Below are 26,329 nucleotides of genomic sequence, written 5' to 3' on the forward strand. Positions count from 1 at the left end.
AGGATGGAGGCTTGTATTCATTGATTCAATAGTTATGTTCCACTGGTTATGGTTTGGTGCTTTCCTTCCAGCTTTTCGCTAATTACATTGTAGAAAATGAAAAGTTCACACGCTGTAAATGTAAGAAACTCCACAGAAGCTAATCTTCTCAGTAATGATTTATTTTTGCTCTTCACTACAAGACTTTTGATTGGTGAGCTTCATGCAGGCGCCTCCCTCCACTGCTGCTAAATTACATTTCATTGACCTAACAATCGTCGCTGTTCTCCGGCTTCACTGATTTTAGTAGATTCTTTTCTCATGTCACAAAAAAATGTCGACACAGGATTAACACACTTTGTTTGTCCTCTGTGATGTGGCCAGGGTGAATGGGAAACTGGTGGCGCTGAAGGTGATCCGTCTGCAAGAGGAGGAGGGGACGCCCTTCACAGCCATACGAGAAGGTAAGAGGTTCAGGGCTCGAGCTCCAAGTGGTTTGCACTATATTGAGAAAAGCCTATAGACTACAGTATGTGGAATATCTCTTGAAAATAAGATTCGCAAACGTATGTCACTCTCCAAGAGGTGAGAAAAAGCACCATCTCCATTCTTATAGTAAGGTTAGTAATTAAGTCAATATTTGCTTTTAAATGCATTTTCAGCCTTCAGTATTTAATGGATAATCTTAAATGAAGGTAAATAACAAATATCAAATGTGTTTTCTTCTAACAAGTGAAACATATCGTCCACCTGTTCCAAGAGTTCTGTACACATGATTGTCATCATCTTGACTCGTATTGGGAACAGGTTGTAACTATTTCCCTGATTTGGCAGATTTCTTTTCACTTATAAATTAGGATTACACTTTAAAGACTCAATAGTAGACAGAAATTATCATATGTCTGACATACTGTAAACTACCAGTTGTCCTTTTATATGTCTAACCGCAGCACAGAGCGCGTCCTGCCAGTCATGTGTGTAGCACTTCAGTTTACTGGCTGGACCTTAAGAAGAAACGCCCACCTCCACACGCATGACTGGCATTAGAATTTATATGAGAAACTGATTCTGTCTGTTTGATCTGTGTAAGATACAGGCCTGATGAAGTGAGAGCCATCCCAGGCTCCACACGCACACGCACACGCACACACACACACACACACACCGTCCAAACTCTCCTTGTGAGAGGATCAGAAAGCTGCTTTGAAATTATACTAAATCAGCAATTACTGAGCAGGCAGCTCCCAGCGCAGACATGTGAGCAGCGTTACAGACTGCTGCTGAATAAAGTAATAGTGGGTGTATGTGTGCGAGGGAGGGGGCTGGATCTGTAACCTGGTGTCAAGATCTTTGAGGTATTTGACTGTAGCACTAACTTCCTGCTTACTGCCTTATCTGGTTTTTTGACAACCTTTAGGTACTGATACAGGATGAATGTATTCATGAGGCTCCATCACTCGCTGGCTCTCTGATCTGTGTGTCAGAGCTCCCCTGTGCCCTTGGAAAAGAACTTTGTGTTTGATAAATTAATCACATTGGCAAGCGCCTGAAAATCCCATTCTGCCTCATAATAAAAACTGCACTTATTATGCCGCTCTCACATTCTGTCCTAATGGAGCTACTCCCTGTATTGCCTTACTGTGGCCGGATGTCTTTCTGTCAGATGTTGGTTTGCCTGCAAACGTGTGTCTCCGTAATTACTGCAGCAAGCTTTGCAGTTTAATCTTTAAGTCTTATCACACTTCTCCTGACTAGTTAAAGTGGCTTCAGAGCCCTGAATATTACCACCATGGGATATTTCTAACAAATCAACGTTACTGATGGTGCAGTAAAAATGTTCATTAATGACATTCCAAAACATTTGCTAAAGCAGAAATATTTATTATATATATTTATCTTTTAGACAGGATTTTCAGCCAGAAGCTGGAGTCAATAAAGTTGTATTACTTACGGGACGGGACGTGATGGATCAACTCGGCATAGTTTGTTGTAAACTGTAAGCCGCTGTCTTTTTTTAAAATTTCTGATAGAGCAGCTGCTCCGGCAGTGTTTGCTGCCCCCAGTGGCTGATGTATGTGTTATTTTAAACTAAACTCTAGGACCATATAATACAAAAGCAAAAGTGCCTGCCACCCTAATGTAAATATCCACAGATTATGAGCAGCTCAACTATGGTCAAGTCTCCTGTCTGTCACAGCAAGTCTTGTGTCAGCTCTCAAATCCTTCATGGGAAGTCCAAGTCGTCACGGTGCCAATTGAGGTTCAGGTTTAATAGCAACCAACTGCAGCTCTCACTTTTCTCTTAGTTTGGTGTTTTAAAATGAACCAGGATTGCCTGGTTCACTAATATGGGATGCCTTTATTATAGATGCCTTAATATGTACGTAACACATACAATGATAACGTATGATACTAGGTGGTGTATTATGAGCCCCATCAGTCAACCTCTAGTTTATAAGTAGTGAAGAGCACCCATAAAACACTTAATCCATCCATAATGTTTGATGATGATGATATAGTGCTTCAGAGAGCATGTGTTTATAAGTGTAGTCATGAAGCATTATAACTGCATTATAATTCATAATAAACGCTCTCATGCTGACCTATAGATGTGGTCTTCACAGAAAGTGTTACCGTACAGTTTCTTTTCAAAGTTGTTTAAGACTGTTTCACAAGAATATGGCCAAACCCTTCAAATATATTGTCCTGTAATCATTCTTTTGCTCTTAAGTCAAGGTCAAAACTGACCCTTGCAAATTCTGTAAACCTTTGCTGACTGTACAATCCATTGCTTTTATATATCTCTTTCTATTTTTTTGCACAATCCTCCCAGACTGTATTTAAGGTTTGACTCAGATGAAATGAATCACATGTGAAAGTCTTAACAAGTCTGTCCCAGAATGTGCTGATCACACCCAGCCTCCTCAGTAAGACTCAGTAAGCTTTAATTAAAGTCTCCCCAACACATCATCTCACTGCTCTAATTGTTAACAATGTCCATTGCATCATAAATGTGTTGACAAATGAGAACTCACAGCCGTAATCCATCCTTTTCTTAATCCCCTGTTTGTACGCAGCGAGGTTTATGGACGGCCTGTGTTGCATTCTAATGATGCAGCTAATGAAGGCATAGATCAGAGCGAGTCCTCTGGTATCTCTGTTTGTGCCTCACATTAACTCTGTCTGCTTTGTGTCTGCAGCATCTCTTCTGAAAGGCCTGAAGCATTCCAACATCGTGCTCCTCCATGACATCATCCACACCAAGGAAACCCTGACTCTGGTCTTTGAATATGTGGTGAGTCTGCACACTGCCACAATGAGATCACCCACTTGGACTGTTTTTGGGTGGAGATAGTGTTTGTTCAACACAAAGGGCAAAGAGGTCAGCGCTCATGTGTGTCTCTTTAGCTTCACAGCTTTTGATACTCTGCCCACAGAAAGACGAGCTCTGGATATTTTGACTGGCATACTCTTGTTAATAGGGAATTTAAAGAATGTAAAAGCAGCCTGAGCTTTTTCCACCGTAGGATGGCAGCCAGACATACCAGAGGCTGGTCAGTCTGTGCTCAGGAAGCCAGGCAGCCACTTTAATGGAAGGTCACTATCTTACTATTGATGCACTGATTGATGCATTGATGCACTATAGGCAAACTTCATCCTAGAACATGACTGAGGTTTACACATGGTAACACTGAAATACACCAGCGATTAACTTTGCAGTCTGCAAGGTTGGAGCTAATCAAGCTATATTTGAACCTTCAAGGTGTATTTGTAATTTGATCACTATCAGATATTTTAATCACGAAACAATTTTGATCCTCAGCTTTCACTCTGAGTCTGTCACCTATTAGTGCTCTGTCAACCAAGAGACAACGAGAGCCCAAATGTTATGTCAGTGTGGCCGACATTATCACAGATGTGGCTTCAGCTTCTATGTTGGCTGATAAGTAACAAGATATAGAAGTGCCGAAAACATCAAATATATGTTTGAGTTAGAAACTTGGAAACACTTAACTTAATTAATAATAATAATAACCATCAATAATAATGGTAAATTAATAGTTACTGAAACTTTGTTTAATAGTAATTTAATGTTATGTAGTTTTTAATTTAGTAATGTTAACATTAATATTTGTCATTAATTATAATTACAAGTAATGCTATCATTTATGTTATTTTATTATTAGTTTGTGTATTATTTAATAATTAGTTTATAATTTAGATATTGTATCATAGCTGATAAGAGATGATAACACTTTTGTTCTGATTACATTAGTACACCCACATTATAACATGTTAGATACTTTATAAAGTATTTGTTAGTGATTACCAAATGATTTGTGTACAGACTGTAAAGCCCCCTGAGGAAAATGTGATGTGATATTGGGCTATAGAAATGAAATACATTTAATTGATTGATTGATCATAACAGGTTTTATGAACTTCCAAATATCGACGTATACATATATTATTATTATAATACTGAAGCAGTGACAGACCACCACACTGCTCGTGTTGTTAGCTAAGCAAACTACAAAGCAACAGTCTGAAAATCTGTGCTCCACTTCCTGTAAGTGCCCAGTCCATGTGGAGCAGGAAGCCCTGACTGAAGCGTATCATCCCCACAGAAACGTCTGGGAGTTGTCACAATCGTTGCTACCACTGTTATCTATAGTCTGTGATAATAACACAAGAAACTAGTGCACAGTGAAACTTGTTCAGATGTTACAAGCTTTTAAAGTGCTGCCGTTGTGAAAACTGCACATGAACTTCTCTTGTTTCTCTTGAGATGAAGAGTCTTTAAAAATGTCCAAATCCCTGAAAGTCAAAGCATGAATACTGAACTGTTGCCCGGGCCCCGGGGCAGAACAACTTCATCAGGATACATTTACTGGTGAATATTAAAACATGTTTTTTAGCTCAGCTTCCACAAGGTAAACATTGTTTTCACTTCAGCGTTTAGGACAGAAGTGGATAAGAGTGAAGCTGCGCGGTTGAGAACAGACCAAATCCTCTGTTCTCCCGTTGCATATCTTCCTCTGACAACCATTGACGGTCTCATTGATATTCAGGTCAGTCTTTGATCTTGAAATGCTGAGCAAGGCCAAATCTCTCAACCAGAACAAGCTTCCTCAGCTTCATTTAATGAGACTGAAAACAGTGTTTTGGTAGATGTAATGCATGTCACATGTTGAGCTTTCGAAGGAGATTTGGTGAGACGTGACGAGTGGAGCTCAGCAGGTCGTGTTGGAATAAAGAATGAGAGCAGAGGTGGAAGATCACTTAAGCCTGCTCATAAGATCCTCTCTGATTATTCACATCTTTGACTTGATACATCTTTCAATTGTGATGCAACACAGCCATTTGAATGGGAGGAGCTTCTTGTTTTTTTCATTTATGAATTTAGCCTGGTGGCTAATGAGTTTTTACTGATTTGACTGAAAGGTAAATTCCAAGCTGTGCTGCTTTTATGTTGATCCAGCATCTTGTGTTTGGAGCTGTAATCAGTCTGCGCTGCTTTCCATAGAGAGGGCTTTCTTCAGTTCATTGTTCTCCTCTCAACGCCAATGATGATTGACAGGGTGACAGTGGAATACATACTGTAGGGCGAGGGGACAGGGAATTGTGGGGGAAAACAGTGACATGTATTACTGAGAGATAGAGGAGGAAGTAAGATGGACAGACATGTCCATGGTGGAGCACCTGTCTGAATTATTCAGCAGAGGAGGCTGGTGTGACATTGTAAATATCAGTGTGATTTCAGAGCCGCTGCCTCCTCCATCCTCAATCTGCTAACACAACTCAGAGGTGGAGGGCAGGCCAGTGTAACACTGCATGGATGTCATGGAGTCCCCTCAGTTTTCAAACAAATCCCCTCACGTCAGATGGTAAACACAACCATGAGATAAACCTCAGAAAGGAAATGTTCTGTATGGCCAAAGTTTTATAGACACCCCTGTCCACAAAGTCTGTTGTGCTTTTCTTATTTTGCCTCACATTTAATAGAATTGAAATCCAACCACATTCTGTATTCTCAGAGCTATCCATAACCTGTCACAAGCTCTTCTCATTTTACTGTATTGATATTGTGCTTCTTTGCTCTTATTTCACAGCACACAGACCTGTGTCAGTACATGGACAAAAACCCTGGGGGTCTCCACCCAGACAATGTGAAGGTACAGTATGTGTAATTATGCTAGTCACAAGAAATGTAGTTTAATGAGCACATTGTCTTACATGCTATAAAGTGCAGATGGAAACCGGAGAGATGTTGCTACCAGGAACAGATTAGGAGGACGACGTAATATGCAATAATGTGGTGGAGTCACATTGTGATTGTAGCTGTTCAGTGCGTTCAGGTTCTGAAGGCTCCATTCTCCAGCAGCACAGGGTCATAGCTCTTGCATCAGTCCATGAGGAGACAGAGGAGCGAGCAAAACAAAGTGCTTGCAGCATTTGTAATATGAGCATTTGTGGCTTAGTTTACTGGCACGGTGTGGTGAAAGGCAAGCAGGACAAACAATAGTGTAAACAATAAATTTTTCTGAGAGATGTCCCAGCCCCTCTCTCAAACTGGCTGGACATTAGAATTGTGTTACTCTTTGGATGTGTTAATGACTTGCCTGGTTAAATAATGGTCAAGAATAGAAGCACAGAAAGTGGACCCATTGACAAATCCTTTCACCCTGTTGCTCAGAGGTCTGTGCATCCTGTCCAGAGAGGAGGCTGGTTTTCAGATATGAACACAGCATACAGTCACACCAAAGCAACAGTCTCTGAATGTTGAATATTAATCAGAAGACCATTTGAACATTAAGAATGTAAGAACATTATGGAACATTATGACCTTAGTTACACAAAGATTAAGGTAAACTATATTTAAACCTGACCTAACTTGCCGAACATCAACCTCAACTACAGTTCTAACAGTGGAAGGATCATAAAAATGATGTTGCCATTATCTTCATGCTATCTTAATGACTATCCATGACATTATGTGGGACACAACCCTTTGTGTAGCTGTAGCACTCACTCATATGTTTCCTGCTCGTGAGGATGTTGTTAATGAACATTAATGAACATGTATGAAAGAAATGATGAAGGAGTGAATGAGGCCATGTGATGTTGGTGGGGGTGTGAGTACCTTTAGCAACTGAGGATTTACATAAGTAATGTGTGTTTCTCCTGCTGACAGCAGCCTCATTGAGATTCAAATGAATAATTAGGATTATTCGGAGAGAGCAGAGCGAGGTGTTGCTTGTCTCCCGCTGACTTTGTTACTTATTGCTGAGACGCCTGAGTGGTGGTTTCTAATCTGTTCATAGGGTTTATGGCTTTGTTCCTGTGCAGTCATGTAATGGAGGCTGCACTGGAACTACCCTGCACCAATACAATGGTTGTAATAATCCTCCACAATGATTCTAGCATCTCTATTCTTTCAGACCTTAGTAAGGTTATAGTGTTATTTATTGGATATTGGAGCTTGTGGTTATTGCTGTCATTCCTCAAAGTGTGCATCGAATTTCATTTGACATATGATTTAAATATAGTTTACTGAACCATAGCATGTAAATGACATAATACAGTGTGTGTCAACATGTAGGGCTTATTGTGAAATGACCTTCGTGAGCCTAATAAACTGAACCAGGATGAAGTGGTTGAAAGAAGCTTGCTTTAGGATTGTTCATGAATGACAAAAAAAGATCCAAACTTTCATTGAAATTAGAATTAAATGTATTTAAATTTGATATACAAAATGGCTTATCCGTCTTTTGAAAAAACAAAACAATGATTTGGTTATTTTTACCTTTATTGGACAGTTGACAGAGAAGAGGCGGACCAGAAATGAGGGGAGGGAGGGGGCAGACACTAGTAGACCTCTAAACTGCCATGAATGCTAACTAGAGCACCACATTTGATGTTGAGAACATTGAGAGATGATAGTACAGTAAATGAGGGGAGAGATATATAGACGGCCCCCCAGAAGCCCTGGCTACAAGAGCTCCCCCTCGGCATGTTGTACTGTGAAACAGCATACATGGATTTAGTGGAATCAGCTCATCTTTTGTAATTAATGGAAATGTATATATTTTATTCATTTGAGTTTAAGCCAACTTTTCAGACTACTTGAGAACTTATAAAGAGCAGTCCATTTACCATGTGTAAGGCAGCAGGGACACCTTTATAAGTAACCACATTAAGATCTTATTGTAAAGATGAGCTGCAGCAGTCCTGTCTTATTTACATACATAGTATTACTGCTGAACATATGCACACAGAAGATGTACAGCAACATGATTCTATTAAATCTTTAAAGGCTCGCCCACACTGCTGTTTCCAAGCCCTCCGGCTGATTATATATGTTTGGTGGAGCTCTGTGGTGCATTACCTGATTGATGTCATAAAAATGTATTTATTATTTCGAATGGTAGGAGGATCAGGCCCTTCCTACATCCAGGCCATGGTCAAACCATACACCCCAGCTCGCTCACTTCTCTCTGCATCGCCCAATCGGCTCACTGCGAGTGGGACCCAGTAGCACTTAAATTGATTTGTCTTTTTTAAAGTTATTTTACTGCACTTAAGATGATTTCACTTATTTGAAGCTAATGTACTTGCAAGATTCTTGCTGTTCGGAGTTGTCTCCTCATGATTGTTTGCACTTATTATAAGTCGCCTTGGACAAAAGTGTCATCTAAATTAACTGTAATGTCAAGAATTACAAGCAGGTAGACTGTCCCATCCTGACAGGGAAACCAAAGCCAACAGAAGGGTGAGGGAGATGTCAATCAATCCCTGTTTGTAATGCCCACACTGTCCTGAGAAGAGGTGTAGTTAGACTACATAAGTGAAAACAGCTGTGTGGGTGGACTGTCGGTCAGGGGCTTTAAAAAGAGTCAGATAGGACGCTTGTCAAAAGCTGTATTTTAGATTAATTACTTCCAGTAAATGATATCAGATGTTATGAAACAGAAAATGAGCCTGTTTCACTGAAGTAGGCCTGGTTTAACTGGAAACATTGCTTCATGAAACACCTGTATACAGATAACCGCATACACATCACCACTGTGTCTTTAGGCCAGGTCCCATGTCCAACCTTCAAACAACACAGACTGACTGGACAAACCAACTAGTTCCATCAGCAGCGTATTCATATTGGTACTGAAGATTCTCTTCGTGGTTGTGCTTTCTGTCAGTGATGACACCGAATATGTGCATCCCTTATGCTGATGACACTCATACATATTCAATCAATGTAGTCAAAGATCCATATGTGTTTATAAGACACACAGCAGTAACTTGTAAGGGACATGTAAGGTTCCCTAATAAATCTGTTACCCAATGAGGTATTTCAACAATACTGAATTGAACTAACTCTTAGTAATACATTTGCACAGTTCACTAGCTAAGTTAAAGTTCTGTTATTACAGACCCTCCATACTCCCCAAATATCCCAAAGTCAGCTGTACAATGCGTAAGTCTAATGTGTTGGCAGTGCACTGGAAAGAAAAGGCGGAGTAGACATCGGGGAGGAGTTCTAATGACATCTGTGCATTAGTATTGAAATCTCTTACTCTGATCGACTCACCACTACCAAACTCTTTGAGACCATTATTTCACAATTAAGACGGGTAGTTGAATGGTAATCTTGTTTATTCCGTTTCTAATATTCATAGATGAGTTGTACTGAATCTGCTATGCTCATAGCTCACTGATGGCAGAAAACACCTTTCATTATAATGATAGTAACAATAATAAGGAGTTAGTTACAGTGTCTGTATCTATAAAATAACTTTTGGCCCCAGTAAAATACAGACCTCATTAATTGTTTGATACAACTCTTGATTTCATGACAAAAGTATCCTATGACTTTATTTGCTTCGGCATTTGTTTGTTTATTTGTTATGCTTCTTAGTAAATGTTCACTGTCACAGATCTATGTCTTGACAAAGTGTGTACACAGTAACTTCCAGAGTAATCAAAAAAAGAATACATTCAGAAGTTGTTTTAGTTTCCCTCTGCTCGCAGTCTTAATGGTATGCTATGCTAACTATATCCTGAGTCCAGCTCTGTAACACACAGACACTCTTCTCATCTCCCTTGGAAAGAAAGTGAATGCAGTAAAGGTGTTTTAAACCTTTCTTTTTATTCTAAATGCACATATCATCAATGTTGAGAATGTGATCATGGGTGTTTTAGTGATAAGATGCTAGCAGCGAGTGGATTTTGACCCAAACACAAGGACTATGAAGGTCTGCTCTTTATGACCTTTATGATAGTGAGGAAGTGCACTCACTGAGCCTATTTACTAATCAGAAACTTAGAAGCTATTAGGGCCTCGATCAAATTATTATTATTATTATTATTATTGTGTGTGTGTGTGCCTGTAGTTTAAAATGTACTGTAGTTTCAGCTTGAACTAAATGATCCAGTGTCAAATCTAATGGAAACTGTCTTGTTGTGCGGCACCACTCGGCCCATACACTTGACACAAGTCAGTATGACCTCATCCAGACTGAAGTGCTCTTCCTATTAGATTATATGTAATTAACTGAACGGCCATGTTTCGATGGGAAACTGACACCCACAAACCATGTCTACAAGCCAAATAACAGCTAGCATTTTCTCTTACAATTACATTACAAGGGAAGCTAGGGATAACACATTACTCATCAGTGTCAACATTAAGGACAGGTCATCACAGCTGATCTGCAGCTCCACATGCATTCTCTTCTCGAGAGCACTGTATGTCAGAGTGAACAAACACATGAACAGTGTAAAAAGCTCTGTAAATGTTTTGGGTCTGCCTTATTTCAAAACCTAATTATTACACTTGTGGTAGACAAATGTGACTGACTCAGCCTTCTGCAGTCCAAAGACCCACTGCGTAACACTTATTCTGTGTTCAGTCAGCCATTCTGTGTTTAACATTTAAATTATAGCTTGACCAAGTAACATTTACCAGGTTTTTGCATTTAGGTGATGATGCGTCTCTGTGTTAATATGTTAATAGGGACGACACCGAAAGCCACAGCAGCATGTAAATGATAGAAGTCCACTGTTGAGCAGCCCGGACAGTGTTTTGGTCAACATATTAAAGCTGCTCAACACTGGTGGAACCACAGCACAGTTACAAGACAGATTTGTGAAATGATTATTAGTATAGGAAAAAAACAAACTAAAAAGTACTTTGATTTGTATATTATTTATTTTGACTTTTCTATTATCTTGACATTCTTCTTGTGAATTATGGATTGAGATACAGTATATAATATAGATTTAGCTAGGCTAAATTGACCACAACCCATTGACATATTATTCAACATGTGATGCTGCTTTATTTTAAGAGTCCCTGCTTTAACGCTTGCCATATTGGAGTAGTGGACATTATATGAACATATTTACCATAGTGAGCCATTGTTTATGTCTATTTACCACTTTATTAGTGCAACAAGCTGCTGATTAACTCTGAAATGCCTGCAGTACAGTTCTTGTCCATGTACTGTAAAGCGGGGGAAGCACTCATGAAACAATGGCTAAAACAAAAGGCTCTAATGAAGTCTGAAGAACACGCACCATAGAGGAGGTATTTTCTCATGTCATTAACTGATGAGCATCTTAACTGCTTACGTATCTTTGCTTGATTGACAGGTATCTCATGTGATCACAGTAAGCTGGGAATGTTACTCCTTGACCAAATATAGTTTGGTGTAAGTGCCAATATACCAACAAGCAGGAAACAAATTCCAACTTCAATAAATGTCTATAGAAACGTTTGAGTGACATCTAAGACACTCTGTCCATGTTCTTTGTTCTTTGCAGTGGTGTTTCAGTAGTCCAACAGTCTCCACACACAGGCCCTGCAGAACTACACAGTTGCTCATTAAAACATCAGCTAAGTTTAGAGCATATGTGGAACTTTATAGCCTTCGGTGGCCAGTCCCACAGTGCAGGTTGCTGCTGTCTCTCGATTCAGCCCATTAAGGACAATACTATACAGATGCTTAGTGGGAAAGATGAGGGCTTTGTCTATGGCTCCTGGCAGATGGTCGACCCTCTTCACTTCATTTAACACATTATTTTAGCTCTCCTTCACTGAGTACACCACTTTTACTCATTTCAGCAAAACTCTTATTTGGAGATTTGTCATCGAAGCCAGAGGTTTGTGTTTTGACTCCTTGTAAATGTTGAATTCATCTGTACTATGATTTGAGCTTAAATGTTGTATTACTGCAGTTTGAACTCCAACATTGAACATTTACTTTGCACCAGGCCAAAGGGACGATGACGTCATTCGCTCTCTTGGCGATGACGTCTGTCAGTAGTTCAGGAGTGATCTCGCCAGAGAATGGTTGACCTGAATTCTTGATTTTTTCATTATGGATAACAATAGGGAATTTATGAGAGTCAGATGCTAAACCAAATAAGGTTTCTTCTGTTTTCTTTTTATTAATCTCAGAGCACTGTTATCACTCCACTCAACCACTTTACATACTTTACTGATTATAGCCGTATGTTCTTTCTCGTTACCCTTTTGTATTGCTGCTAGTTGGACTATCTTGAAGCCTGTCAACGTATAGTGTGTTCCATATTAACATCACATTAAAACATTATCTGTCTGCTCCTCATGTGTTCTGTGCCGTGTTACTTTGTTATTGTCCTTGTGAAACTATATCAACCCCACTGTGCTGCAGTCACTTTGATACATTGCCTTACGCTTTGCTGCACATTGAATATCAGACAGAAGAGGCTCATTCCACTGCATTCTACAAAGATAACACAGATTCAATCCACACAGTTCTTCGTGATGCTTATCTTGATCAGGAATTCTGATTGCCTTGGGTATGATGGCAATACGTATTTCATTATTAGAAATATTAGTAGTCACTCCTCAGCTGATAAAATATGTTAATGGATTATTTAACTATCACACAGTTATGAACTTATAATATATCATCATTAAACAAACTTTACATGGTGATTCACTTTGTGTATTATCAGCTAGAGTTGTACTCTTGCATTCAGTGAACCTACACGACTCCTTGTTAGATATGTCTGCTGTGAGAGTGGACGTGTGTGTCAGACTTCAGGTGAACAGGGTTCTTTTTGCTACAGATAATGATGAGACAAGAAAGGTCATTAGAGTATTTCTAACAATTAGATGAGCATTCAATTCTCCTGTGCAAGTGGGACACTGCTTTTTAAATTAAAAAGTACAAAAAGTCAAAAGTACAAGACTTTATTCTTCGGGAGGGAAGCAAAGTCCCAGAGCGCATTGCAGTAGGAAACATCCAATCACAAGCTTTAAATTCTGTTGCTATGGAGCTAATGACACGGAGAAGTTGGACATTAATGGGGCACTCCACTGATTGCACATACAAAGATCAGTTTCCCTCTTCATGAGGATACTAATCAGCCTGTGAACAGTGGAGGACTTGTGGACAGGAGATGACACATAACAGTAAACCTGCAGGTGTGGATTTTGCTACAATGTTTTCAGTGTGTTCTCCATGGCAACAGTGAAATATATCCTTGAGCACTGTAGGATTTAAGCGCAATGTCAATAGACAGTTTTGTCTTTGACATTTTTATAGCAAGCTTGCTGGGCTGTGCTCTTATCAGCACCAGTACCTTCTTAGATGACTCTTTACTTCAAGTCCCCCCATCTAGCATTAATAAGCATTTAATACATGTTAACACACTATAATGTATTTGTATGCAGCTATTTTTTACATTTTTAAGTGCTTATTATTGTAACGTATTTGTCAGACATTTATAATAGTGTTTTATTATCATTTATTATATTTTCACAACAGTGTTTTATTATCATTTATTATCCGTCTATACATTAACCTACACCTGTAGGTGTCCACGGGAGGAGTTTTACTTTAAGATAGCAACGCCCCCTAACCCCTAACCTTTTTAGACTGAATTACGTCCACATAAACTTTTCCACCGCCATCTTTCCTGCTGGTGCAGACCTTTGATATTGTTAATTTTTCCCTGTTACTTTGTTCTGTCTATATCTCCCAGCTTGCTCCAGTGGTTAATTTCAATATGTTTTCCCAGAGGGACATCTCATAGACACTTATTACATCACTTCAGTGTCAACAAGCCAAATGTTCGTAGAAATCTACGTAATGTAACTTGAAATTTGGGCATCTTGAAAAACAGCATACAATATTATTATTATTTTTAAAACAGTCTCTGAATAGCCTCTTAGCATGTCACTTTTCCTTAAATATTAGAATGCAAATGGGCTCAGCTGTTATAATCAGAGAAAAACAGAAAAAGAAAAAGCTTCTTTTAAGAAAGGTTTGATGTTTGAATTGAAAAGCTGATAGTTTTCTTTTCTTCATTGTATCGCCGTGCAGTTGAGTTCCAGAAGTGTATTTGATATACATGAGTAAGCACACATTTCCGTTGCTAATTTTCTGCACCGTAGTTCATCTCTCACCCGCCGAGTGCAGGAATAGTAAACTGTTGACCCGGTGAGTCCAGATGCCAGACAGGGCCCGTCCCTGATTGGGCTCCACGGTGCTTCAATCAGCTTAATTGGTCGAGACTTTAGTATCAGTGAGAGCAGAGAAATGAGAGGGGAATACTGGAATTAGAAAAAAATTGAACGCTGAATTGTGCACGCCTCATTATTTGTTGATTGACAGATTTTCAGGGGGGGGGGGGGCTGCCAGATATCAGAAGGAAAACAAAACATGTTTGATGTATCTGACTTTGGATACATATTGGGATTTTGTTGATATTCGTTTTTTGAAAGCTCATACAGAACAGAGAGCAGCAGATAGACTTTTTGCAGTATGCATAAATTAAAAGCTAAACTTGTTTTGTATGGTTTATGAGCTCTGTAGACAGGTAGGTGAGCTGTGTTTAATTTCAGCAGTAAGATAATTGGCTGTAAAAATGTCAATTAAAATGCAATTTAATCTTAATTCATATGACGTGTCATCGAAAGTGCTTTTAAGTGGGTTTTTTATCCATTAACTTGTAAGTAATTGTTTTTGATCTGCAGTTATTACGGGTGAAACACTCAAAGGCAGTGGTGGCCTAAAGGTTAGAGAAGCGAGCTTGTGACCGTAAGGTTCAAACTGCCTCATTAGCAGCACTGAGGTGCCCTTGAGTAAAGCCTGTAACCCTAACCGCTCCATCAGCGCTCCACCGTCTCCAGCAGATCACGCAGCTTCCAGGTGTGAGTGTGATCAGGGCAGGTTCACTGAGAGTGTGGCTCTCATTGAACCTGCCCTTGAATAAAGAAAGGTTGAAAACATTTATATCTTCAACACACATGAGAAACATAGAATAGATTATTTCGACAGAGAAACATTAAAAAGTTCATTCAAAATCACGCAGAAGAACTATGAAATAAATGAGTATACATTTTTTTTTATTGAAGTAATATTTTTGTTTAATATTGTTGTTTTTAGTGGCCTTTAATAAGCACCATTTCAGTATTTATATTCAAGTAAATTATCCTGTGTGTGATTAAAAATCACAAGTGTCTTTATTGTGTTGTTTGTATGTACATTATGTCATATTTACCTTCTATATACTCCTGTTAAAATAGTTGTTTCCTCTTGTTCACTTGTACTTTCTAGCTGTTCCTGTTCCAGTTACTGAGAGGCCTGTCCTACATCCACCAGAGGTACATCCTTCACCGCGACCTGAAACCACAAAACCTGCTCATCGGTGACACTGGAGAGCTCAAACTTGCTGACTTCGGTGAGTAGGCTCGACACTGATGCTCTTATTTGTGTGTATCTGTTAAATGTATTGTTCTCATTATTTTTACGTTATAGAAGCAAGTTTTATTCTTAGATTTATTAGGATTTATGTGTCTTTAAATGTTAAAGTGGAATGAAACAGTTTTCACTCAAAGATGGATTACAGTTGGGTGATATGACAATATAACATGAGGCATATACATTTGTCAACCTTCAGATATTTTATTAAACCATTTATACCCTCATAGCTAACCCTTTAAAGACACAGTGAAGTGAGAAATAATCCGTCCCTCTGTTAAATTATCGCTTGTTACGTGCTAAATATGTGTAAAGAAAAATCCAGTTTGTCCCTCTCTTTTCTCTTCCTGTAAAATGTAAAAATATATCTGATGATTCAGCTTGAAAGGTAGCAAACAGAGCAATCTCTTAGTATGAGGTGTGCGTTGTCATTTCCAGTTAGAGCACGGTGGAGAAGGTTGAAGGTGAAGAATTGTGTGCGGCTCCATATCGCGGTGTATCCATCACAGAACATAAAGACGCTCCCCCTGTCACCCTGCTTTGGAAAGAAAGACGGCTATGATTGACAGATTAGGTTTGGTCCAGCATGTAGTCATCCATGTTATCAGCATCTGTAAGGGACCATAAGACACAGATTGCCTCAGAGGCAAAAAATATTGTGTTTTCTGATCCCAGAATAATGGGACTGCCAGACCTGCCATTTTGGGGGACTTTTTATTTATTTTGTACTTTTTGGCCCCAACATAGGAATGGTTTTGGATGGTCTGTTTCAGCCATCTGTCCAACACTTTGGCCAAGGCCACAACTAGTTGACCCCTTGACCCTTTGTTTCCTTAACCTTTCATCTAGTGCAATACATCAAAAAGAGCAGATTACCATAAGAAATTACTTTCATCATTTATGCGCCCATTTATTGTGTGTGTGTGTGTGTGTGTGTGTGTGTGTGTGTGTGTGTGTGTGTGTGTGTGTGTGTGTGTGTGTGTGTGTGTGTGTGTATGTGTGTGGAAAGAACTCCTGAAGTGTCACCGTATGGCTTGAATCCATGCTCAGTAAACAATGCCTACATGGCCTGTAGCATCCTGGACAAAGTGGCAACCCAGCCTTTTGTACACCCCATGCATCCATCCATCATACATCTATCCACCCCACCCACCCATCCAGAGTCACACCGATCATTCTTTTTGCAACCCATTTCCTAATTCCCTCAAACCTCCCATCCCCTCTATCATCCATCTCCTTGCCCCTCCATCTCTCTACCCAGGCAGGTTGGGGGAGGAGGAAGGCCACAGCTTCATCAATAATGCAAACTGTGTATTAGTGCAGAAACATTACTGCAAGGGAAATGAGAAGGAGGAAATAATGGACAAAATACATAATGAGCACGAATGAAAATCCCTGGCCTATTAGTCTGCCGCTGGAGCTGTGCTCATCAACAAACATGCACAAAACACAGAATCAGCTTCTGCCTGAGGGATGCCAGATGAGAAAGGTGAAATGTGTGTGTGTGTGTGTGTGTGTGTGTGTGTGTGTGTGTGTGTGCGCGCACGCGTGTGTGATTGTGTGGCTCCCTGTGGTCCCGGGCCTTGGCAGCAGGAATACTAACGGCTGACAGCTGAGGCCTGTGGTGCTGGTTGGGGTAAAATAAAAGAGATGCAGGAAGAGTGTCAACAAAGGAGGGGCTGAGAGGTACAATAAGAGGCAGAATACTCAGTAGGGATGAAGCTGCGTGGTGATAAGATGGAGGGTACCTTGATTTTATTAGCTCATCAGTGCTTTTAACTAAGTGGTGGACTGATTAGTGTATCCAGTCAACTCTGGGGTCCAGAGAACGATATGGGGACAACTAGTCAGCCACAGACATTGATTATGGATATTCATGGGTCACAGACAATGATTCTTCAAGAGCAACTCCGCAGTAGATCGTGTATGGAAGTATTGCTGCATTGACCTCTATGGGTTGAAATGTTTGTTGAAGCTGGGTGAAGCAAGAATTACATTTATACACAGAAAAAGGAACAAAAAGGCGAGACAAGCTCTAACCTTTGACATATCTTTGAGACAATTATGTAGTTTGAGATGCACTTTGTACTTGGACCAGACCCTGTGATGGCTTATAAAATGTAGTCAGCTCGAGTTGGCAGCAAGATTATTTGCCTGGTTGCATTTGCTCCTTAATAACTTGAGCAACCCTCTGGCCTCTAGCACTGATCACTTCAGTTTTCAATTGTGAATCAAGTGTGGATTAGAAAATGCAAATGTGTGGAACGCCACACGGAACACCATGGACCCTCAATTGTTTATGAATGGAACCTCGAGAGATACAAGTCCGCAAGACCGCTCTAATATTTCATAATCATCACTATGTTTCTGATCCATCCATCCATCCATCCATCCATCCAGCGTCTACTGCTTATCCGGGATTGGGTCGCCAGTGAGGAGATATAATCTCTCCACCGAGTCCTGGGTCTTCCCCGGGGTCTCCTCCTCCAGCTGGACGTGCCTGGATCACCTCCCTAGGGAGGTGCCCAGGTGGCATCCTTACTAGATGCCCGAACCACCTCAACTGGCTCTTTTCAACGTAAAGGAGCAGCGGCTCTACTCCGAGTCTCTCACGGATGGCTGAGCTTCTCACCCTATCTCTAAGGGAGACGCCAGCCACCCGTCTGAGAAAACCCATTTCGGCCGCTTGTACCCATTCACCACTTTCCTATTGTTGATAATAATGAAAGTGTTTGATTTAGACTTTTTAGCATTGTTTATTGCTGTACCTGGTGTCCTACCTAATATGTGCAGCCCCTGCTACACTATAGTGGACTTCCCATACGCCCATTCATCAGACATTGTTACAGACAGTTCCCTCTTTTCTCTGCTGTTGACGATGGAAGAAAATATATTTTAAAGTCCAAATTGTCACATAAAAAGAAAATATATATATATATAAATGTGAAGGTTCAGTCTTTTTTATGTGATGTCATCCAGGCCTTGCATACTTAAGTCAAAGTAAATTCATGAGCTGGACATAAGTAACTCTGGTGCAGGTCATTTTTGTTAAGGCTGTGAATTGCCGTTAATTTTCTTTACATTTTATTATTTAATGTAACATAAATGTATAGTAGAATGTACAACATTAAATGGCTTAGTACTGCATATTTTCTTTAGGACAAACGTTCAGGCTACTGTATAGCTGGCTACTGTCACCAAGAGGCGGGAACAAGAGCCAACAACAATAACACTTCCACACGTACCACAAAGGAGTGACGACGCTTTACATTTACAAAATATGTAGATATCATGTACAGACTAGTGGCTGGACAGAAGGGTAGCTGACATAGCAGGAATGCTGGTTTCTCATCAGCCTCAGTGGCCAGAGCTCCATACCCCTGCTGCTGCTGGTGGAGTGGATCCAGATGCTCCCCTCTGCTCCTCTGTGGGTTTACTCACTGTTTAATGAGCTGCACAAACAACCAGCACATAAATGAGGCTTTGAGGAGCCCATGCTTCATATAAAGGACACAACTAATTGAGGCCAACCTAAGCAAGGTGTGGGGGTGATTTGTATTGTTTGTGTAGTGGAGCTGTGTGGACCCTAATCACTGCAGCCCTGTGTGAACACACAATGTACAGGACCCACGCTGCCAACACTTAATCCTACACACCTACCGTACAGTGGACCAGGCATGTTACATTATCACTTACACTATGTTGTTAATTTAAAAATAAATGTAAATTAAATGTAAAAAAACAATGAAACAGATTACTAAACTAGAAAAATCTCAATTATAATTTATCTTTAGAGTTTAGATGATTCAAAAGACCACACCAGTGGTTTTGTGAGATTTACTTCAGGAGCTACTATTACTTATCAGCACAACCAGAGATGTTGTGTGTTGATGCTATACACACTTACTACTCTTTCACTGAGCGGCAGTCTGCGGTGGTAAATGCCAAGAATGGCACAATGTGCCAATTAAGGCGGGGAAGAAGACTGCAAGCTCAAAACATAGCTAGGTTTCAGAAAATTCATAAATCATCATATCATCTTTGCAATATTTTACAAAAAAGAAAATGCATTCCAAAAGTTTGTCAGGCTTAAATGCCTTTTTGGTGAAACACTGACAACAAACTAGGGAGGACATTTTCCAACCGGTTAATAAACTTGTGACAGCGATTACACATTAGACATTACTTTTCTCATTGGATGGCTGTGTGTCTTTCCTCTCCGTTCGCCGACGCTGCGCCACCCACACCGACTGCGACCGCTCCGCCCTCCGCACGGCTTCACCAAATACCAAATGTTTACAGTCAATCAATTAAATTTATCAGCTTCCATATCAGCGATAATTAAATCAACGATATTGCCATGTCAGCAATTTAGCTTTTCACTTCGACACCGACGTGGGTTTCATTTCTGAAAAAGGTAAGACAAGCAAACGATGGTGGGGGCGGTGGGTTTGTAATGTAATCGGTGTTTTCCCGAACATCATGCAAGCCTACTGCAAACATACTGTATGTACTGTTTGGGATGTGCTCGTGCCGCTGCTTCAGAAGTGGAAGTGAGTCTATTCAACGCTACAGTGTTTTTTTTAAATTTCAAAACCCCATTTAATGTGGATGCCCAAGGTTTGGAAGAAAGTCGAAGTTCAAACTGGCCGACACCGTAGACACCATAGATCACCAGGGCTATTCAACTATATTGTTCAGGCGGCCATACTGTCAGAAAGCTAAGGCTCTGGGGTACTGCAGCACGGGAGACAGCGGGAGGCTTTCAATAAATTCAGATGAAGTTCTGTGAGAAGTTGATGAGGGAAAGTAACTGTAGAAAGTGCTGCGTTGTGTCGAAGTGGTGTTAGTGAAAATAATGTCACTCTCGCCGGACTGCTTTTCACCATGTCACATTAATGACAAACATGACGGTGTACCCTGAGAAGAGAGGTGAATACCTGGATATTATTACAATAATACTTGCAGCAACACGTGCTCTTTGGTGGATTATGTGTTTGCTAAATTACAGGAGATGCTCGGACAGATTCAGAAAAAAGATGGTGAATGTAACTTTACCAGTACATTTGGTCAGAATTAATTAGCGCAGAATTGTTATTTCTGAAACAGCTGAGAGCGGGGCTGTGCAGCTGGCGAGCAGAGAGAAAGAGAGGTTTAGCTGACTGAGATTAATCTAAGTAGCATGCATTGGGATAAATAACAATGTAATAGGTCTGTGTATATTTCTCGTTTTCCCCCTGATGGTCTTTCACTACTGCACGGTGCTGATCCAAAGAACTTCACGCGCGGCACAGCACTCCCTCGGGTCCTCAGCAACACACGATAAAGCGTGAAGTAGATCTTTCCGAGGGTTGGCGAGATAATTGAAACTCAGACGCACATACACACACACACACACACACACACACACACACACACACACACACACACACACACACACACACACACCATTACTTTAGCCATGAGACACATTTTTGATGACAAGCCCCTAATTATTGAAGCAAATGAAGCAGCAGATGAGCATTGCTCTTAGCCCACATACTTTAGAACCTCATAAGAGAATGAATGTGTTCACAGTTGGGATGAACCTTCTGAAAGGCTGCTTGTGTTTGCACTCAAACACTGAAGCATTGCCATATGCTGTCAGTGTCCTTCGCCAACCTGGAGCACAGGCGGCGGTCAGCGGCCAGAAACCTTGTCATTCACACACAAAATGACGAGCTATGTGTGTTTGCGACACACTGCTCGGTTCCAATCAGTTTGTGAAGTGAGTACATGTTTCTGGATCCTTGAAGAGTTGGGCAAGCAAGGTCCCGGGTCCTCTCCAGTGACACAGGCCTAATTGCTATCCGGCACATACTCCCTCCCACTCTGTGACAGAGTGAACTCTGTTTGTAGTCACACTCACAGCTGAATGAGGCTCCCTTCTTTTAGGTGTCGGGTGTAAATAAAGCAGCAAGTTTCAGGACGGACAAACAAATGAACATGTCTACCATTTTCTAGAGTATATTTGATCCTAAGTTAAACAAAAACAAAAACAATGCAACCTTGAAGTTGTTAACATCTCTATGACAATAATAAATGTCTTCCTTAGTTTGCACAGTTTACTAGTAAACACAGCGTGTTCCATGACGCACACAGACAGCGCTGCACGTGGTCAGTAAGGGCAGCTGCTTGCAGACTCACTGTTGGAGGGTTTTATAACCTACTCATTGCTAATTGGTTTGGAATTGCTCGGGACAGGGTGTAGGGGCTGGATTGGTACAAAGTGACTTGTTTTTTGCCATGCTAGCAGCCTGGCTCTGGGGATGGTGATGTTGGTTGCTCGATCGGCGCATTAGTATGTCCACTTTAGTCCACCCTGAAATATCGCAGCAACTACATGATGGATTGCCATTTCATTTTGTAAAGATAATCATGGTTGAAAGACAATGAATCTCTAATGATGTTGTGATCCCCTGACTTTATAGAAGTTCATCATCTTCTGCAATGCAGAGGTCAAGTGTTCAATCAGATGCTCATGCAGTAAATCTATGGAACTGCTAAGGATCTTTCTTGTTTGTCACAACTTGGTTCTTACTTTTATAGTTTGGCCATCATGTATTTCAGCTAATGATAATGTTGTACTCTCCGAGTTAGTTCCCGGGACCTGGGAATATGGCACTGGTACTTTAGAACAAATAGGAAAAGATCAATTAAAAGCCTTTATTTGGGATATGTTAATGTCAACATCTTTATAAATAATGCATATATTCTGAGAACAACACATGTAGCATTTTGAGCAAAACAACATAAATTAGCTTGAAGCATGATTTCAACCACAGATAGATCTAGGAGAGCGTTGGTGTAAAGGCCTCGACAGGGATCATACCTGTGACAAACAGCACCCATCTCCTATGTAACTATGTGGCACTAACTTTAACAATGACTGTGCACAAAGAGCATAGTACGAGCCTCATCCGTGCAAAAGTTGGCAATGTTATTTAATACTGTAACTGGTGCTGTGAACAGCAAGCATAAAAGAAGGCCGCTTAAATACAATTTATTTGTTAAACTTATACAATGGCTGCATGATATCATTGTACAGCACGTGTGCTGTTCATTATTGATCAATCTGTTGATTATTTTGTCCTATAAAATGGTAGAAAATAGTAAAGAAATTATAATTTTTCTCAGCCTGAGAAGATGTATTCATAAAGCTTAACGTCAAACCATACTGTAGTATGACAACAGAGGCATCGACGTTTGAGAAACAAGACAAACAATTAATCGATGATCAAATTAGTTGCCAATCAAAACACATTGGCTGCTTTTAAAGGAGGCAGAAGAGTTGGTATTGTACAGTCAGCATGTGCCGGGTCTGAGGCCGAACTGCAGAGGTTTGCTGCAGATTGCAAAGACGGCCGAGCAAACCATGTCTGTGTTTCTTAAGTGAAATTGAGCCGGCACCTACAGTGAACATAAAGGACCATAGCACTGTGTCCAAGACAACTTTCCCCTCTGGGACAATGAAACGACTAATCAAACGTGTATACAAACCTAGCTGAAGCTGAACAAGCATGTATTGTCAGCCCCAAGTATTGGATTGCACAAAAGTCAACAAGAGTTTAGAATTCTTTGCTATAGCTAGCTGATGTGTACTGATGGGTGTTTATTTTCTGGGAAGTTGGGGTTGCTGTGCTGTGAAGAAACAGCTGCTGGGATAATGGTGTGTTAGGAGTGAAGCAATGTGACAATGGAGCTGGAGGAATGTTGCAGGCACCCGGAGCAGACTGTGTGGCTCTCCCCAGTGAGCTGTTCTGCCCGGCGCCTGGCCACTACACTGACCAGGCATGTTGAGCATGTGCATTTAATTGAACACATGTAAAGTCAGTAGAAGTATTGTAGGCCTCTGTGTCAAAGGTTATATCTCCAAAATGTAAAAGTTGGTCACTTTCCCTCAGCTGATTCTCTTACCTCTCGGTTCAGTTTGAGCCTATCTTTAGATTGAAGTAGGGGTGTTGTTTTCCACCCAGCAGCAGAGCAGAGCAGAGCAGTATTTACCTGCTCTGGTTCCTCGTCCATATTAGATGTGTGTAGCTCCAGCGTAGTAAATGCAGCAGAAGCAGCCAAAGGAAGCGTTGTGTATCTCAACTGTTGCTATGTGTTTTGTGACATATCAATACACCACAATGTGTGTTTCTTGTGTGAAGGCTGAAACCACCCTGAGTCCAGTGTGTGCATGCATCATAGGTTCTTGTTACTCAGCTTTCTGCCTTCACTTGTTTTCATAAAAACAATTCAGTTCGACAGGTGTGATGAATAATCTTTTTATTGAAATGTATTCAAAAGTAAATAAATTATATTTTTTACCAAAAAAATAGACAGTCTTTTGTGAAAATATAAATGTCATTGTGACAAAGGCTGAGCAGGTTTAACATTAACAACATTAATGTGTAATGGGATCCAACCTGATTTCTTCCAGTTACCTGTCTGCATGAAAACATAGAGACAGATGCAGGATGGGAAGTAAATGAGACTCGAACACAAAACCTTGAAACTAGAACACAATAAGTCAGACCTCAAAACAGGGAAACCTGCTGGAATTGTGCTTGTACACAGATACATGTAAATGTTTCTGGGAACCAGAGAAATGTTTTGTTGTTAAGGTCACATCCCTCCCAAACCTCAACAGCACTCAATCAAGCTGATTGGTTAAATACACTGCTGTGAGGAGGTGCGTTCTAAATAGAGTAAAGTATAAAAAAATAACCTCATGAATGTTTCCCAATGAGCATCAAGCTTGCAGCCCTACATGCAGTTTTTAACCTTTAGCACTACCGATAAATGGAAACAAACTTCCATGTTTCGTTCTGAAGGGGTAAAGTACTGGAACTATTTCTAAAGTTGGCAGTACAGAGGGCTCACTGACTGTATGTGGGAACCCTGCTATAGACAAGTCTCCCACGTACAAAGAATACGTGCACAGCAGGAGGTAGAACTCTAATTCCCACAGTGTCAGTTGAAGCAGCTATGCTTAAACACGGACATTTTCAGTTAGAGGGCACTCACATTGATTAACATCTGGCAGCTCTGGCTAGCACACATGTCCCATGAAATTCTAATCAGAAATAGTGCAGCTCACAGCTGAGCTAACCCAGTTAGTGCAAAGGGAAGAAAGTGACGCGTATATATTCCAAATGCGGAACTGTTCCTTTCCCTGAGTCCTGTAAATGGAGAACAAAAAATGAAGCGCAGAGAATCAGAATCAGAAATTCTTTATTAGTCCCACAACGGGGAAATGTACCTTGTTACAGCAAAAGAACATGAAAGTAAAGTGGCGAGTACACAATAATTAAATATAATTAAATATAATACAAATAATATAAGTACAAAGTGGTTGATAAAACAACTGAAAGTGTTGCTCCCTCCATTGTGGACAGGTTACGTGGTTAAACCATGATGCAAGTCAAACTTTGTTTAAAATAAGTTATTGATGTGCCCTGTAGATTCTTTTCCTGCAATATTTGAAATAGCTTGTGGCAGTAAACAGTACATCTCTTAATCTGCTGCATGTTGGAGAGGAGGAGAGAAGCAGGCAGAATTTACAAACTGCCTTCAAAATCCAAATGAACTTCAAAAGAACAGTGAGCTATTTCCCCCGGAGACAGAGACTATTTCCATCCTTCTCTTTGTTCTTCTCTCTTCCTCCGGTTTCCCTCCACTCCACCTCTTTCCTTGTATATTTTGTGACCCCGGTGTTGCGTGTGAGATAGTGATATATAAATCACCGGCGACCTTCATCCCAGTAGCTACCTGGACAGGATGGCAGGTCAACTGATTAACTACTACTGATGAAAGTGGCTACAGGTGTGTGTGTGTGTGTGTGTGTGTGTGTGTGTGTGTGTGTGTGTGTGTGTGTGTGACGCCATAGGTCAGGGCTTTGAAGTAGCACCTCCTCGCGGGCTTGTGAGGTGGCAGGTCAGGCCTCTGTGATTTCCACTCCACCATCATGTTCTGCTAACTTACCTTTAGAAACACTGTGCAAGGTGATCCAAATGTCAAAGCACATGGAGACCACCAAATAAATAAATATCTCACTATGCATCTCTAAGGAATGCTAACACATACACCATGGTGAGCAAACACAAGCTAACAAGATGCTGTTACACATTGTCCCCTGGGAATCACAGTATTGGAGTTTTACTTAGTAATAGAAGTGGAGTCTAAATCATAGCACATGAACACAGTGAGCTGAGACGTCGTGGCTGTCTGTGGGTGGAAAACTGGACTTTTGTAAAGCATGAGATGGAGGAGGTCCAGCTGATTAAGGTCATGCTGAATATACAAGCAAGTTGCTTGGACTGAATTAGCTTTGTTTTGTTTATTCTGCTGATTTGTTGGTGCTTTAGTTATAATGCAGTTGCCAAAGCATAGAGTTATGATCGTTTTGTCAGTTTTCTATATTAATAATGCACTAACCCTGCTGAATGTCACTTTTATTCCCTTGCATATAGATAGATCTGAAAATTAAAGTGCATGCTGGTGATATTGTGTATTTCTGTGTTGGCAACAAATCACATTAAATGAAACAAGTATTGTCAAAGCATGGTGTA

At 40.5% G+C, this 26,329-nt stretch overlaps 1 protein-coding gene across 3 annotated transcripts in view; it reads left to right on the forward strand.

Moving 5' to 3' along the window:
* The window catches only part of cdk14 (cyclin dependent kinase 14), a 168,180-nt gene that overhangs the window by 59,843 nt on the left and 82,008 nt on the right, over positions 1-26,329 (forward strand). For all 3 annotated transcript variants that reach the window (XM_029451216.1, XM_029451217.1, XM_029451218.1), the window contains 4 exons: positions 364-443; positions 3,180-3,274; positions 6,093-6,155; positions 15,591-15,714. In XM_029451216.1, coding sequence (XP_029307076.1) covers positions 364-443; positions 3,180-3,274; positions 6,093-6,155; positions 15,591-15,714 — 362 coding nt within the window. The remainder of the gene's footprint in view (positions 1-363; positions 444-3,179; positions 3,275-6,092; positions 6,156-15,590; positions 15,715-26,329) is intronic.

Source organism: Cottoperca gobio, chromosome 16 (assembly GCF_900634415.1).
Source record: "Cottoperca gobio chromosome 16, fCotGob3.1, whole genome shotgun sequence".
Taxonomy (NCBI): Eukaryota; Metazoa; Chordata; class Actinopteri; order Perciformes; family Bovichtidae; genus Cottoperca; species Cottoperca gobio.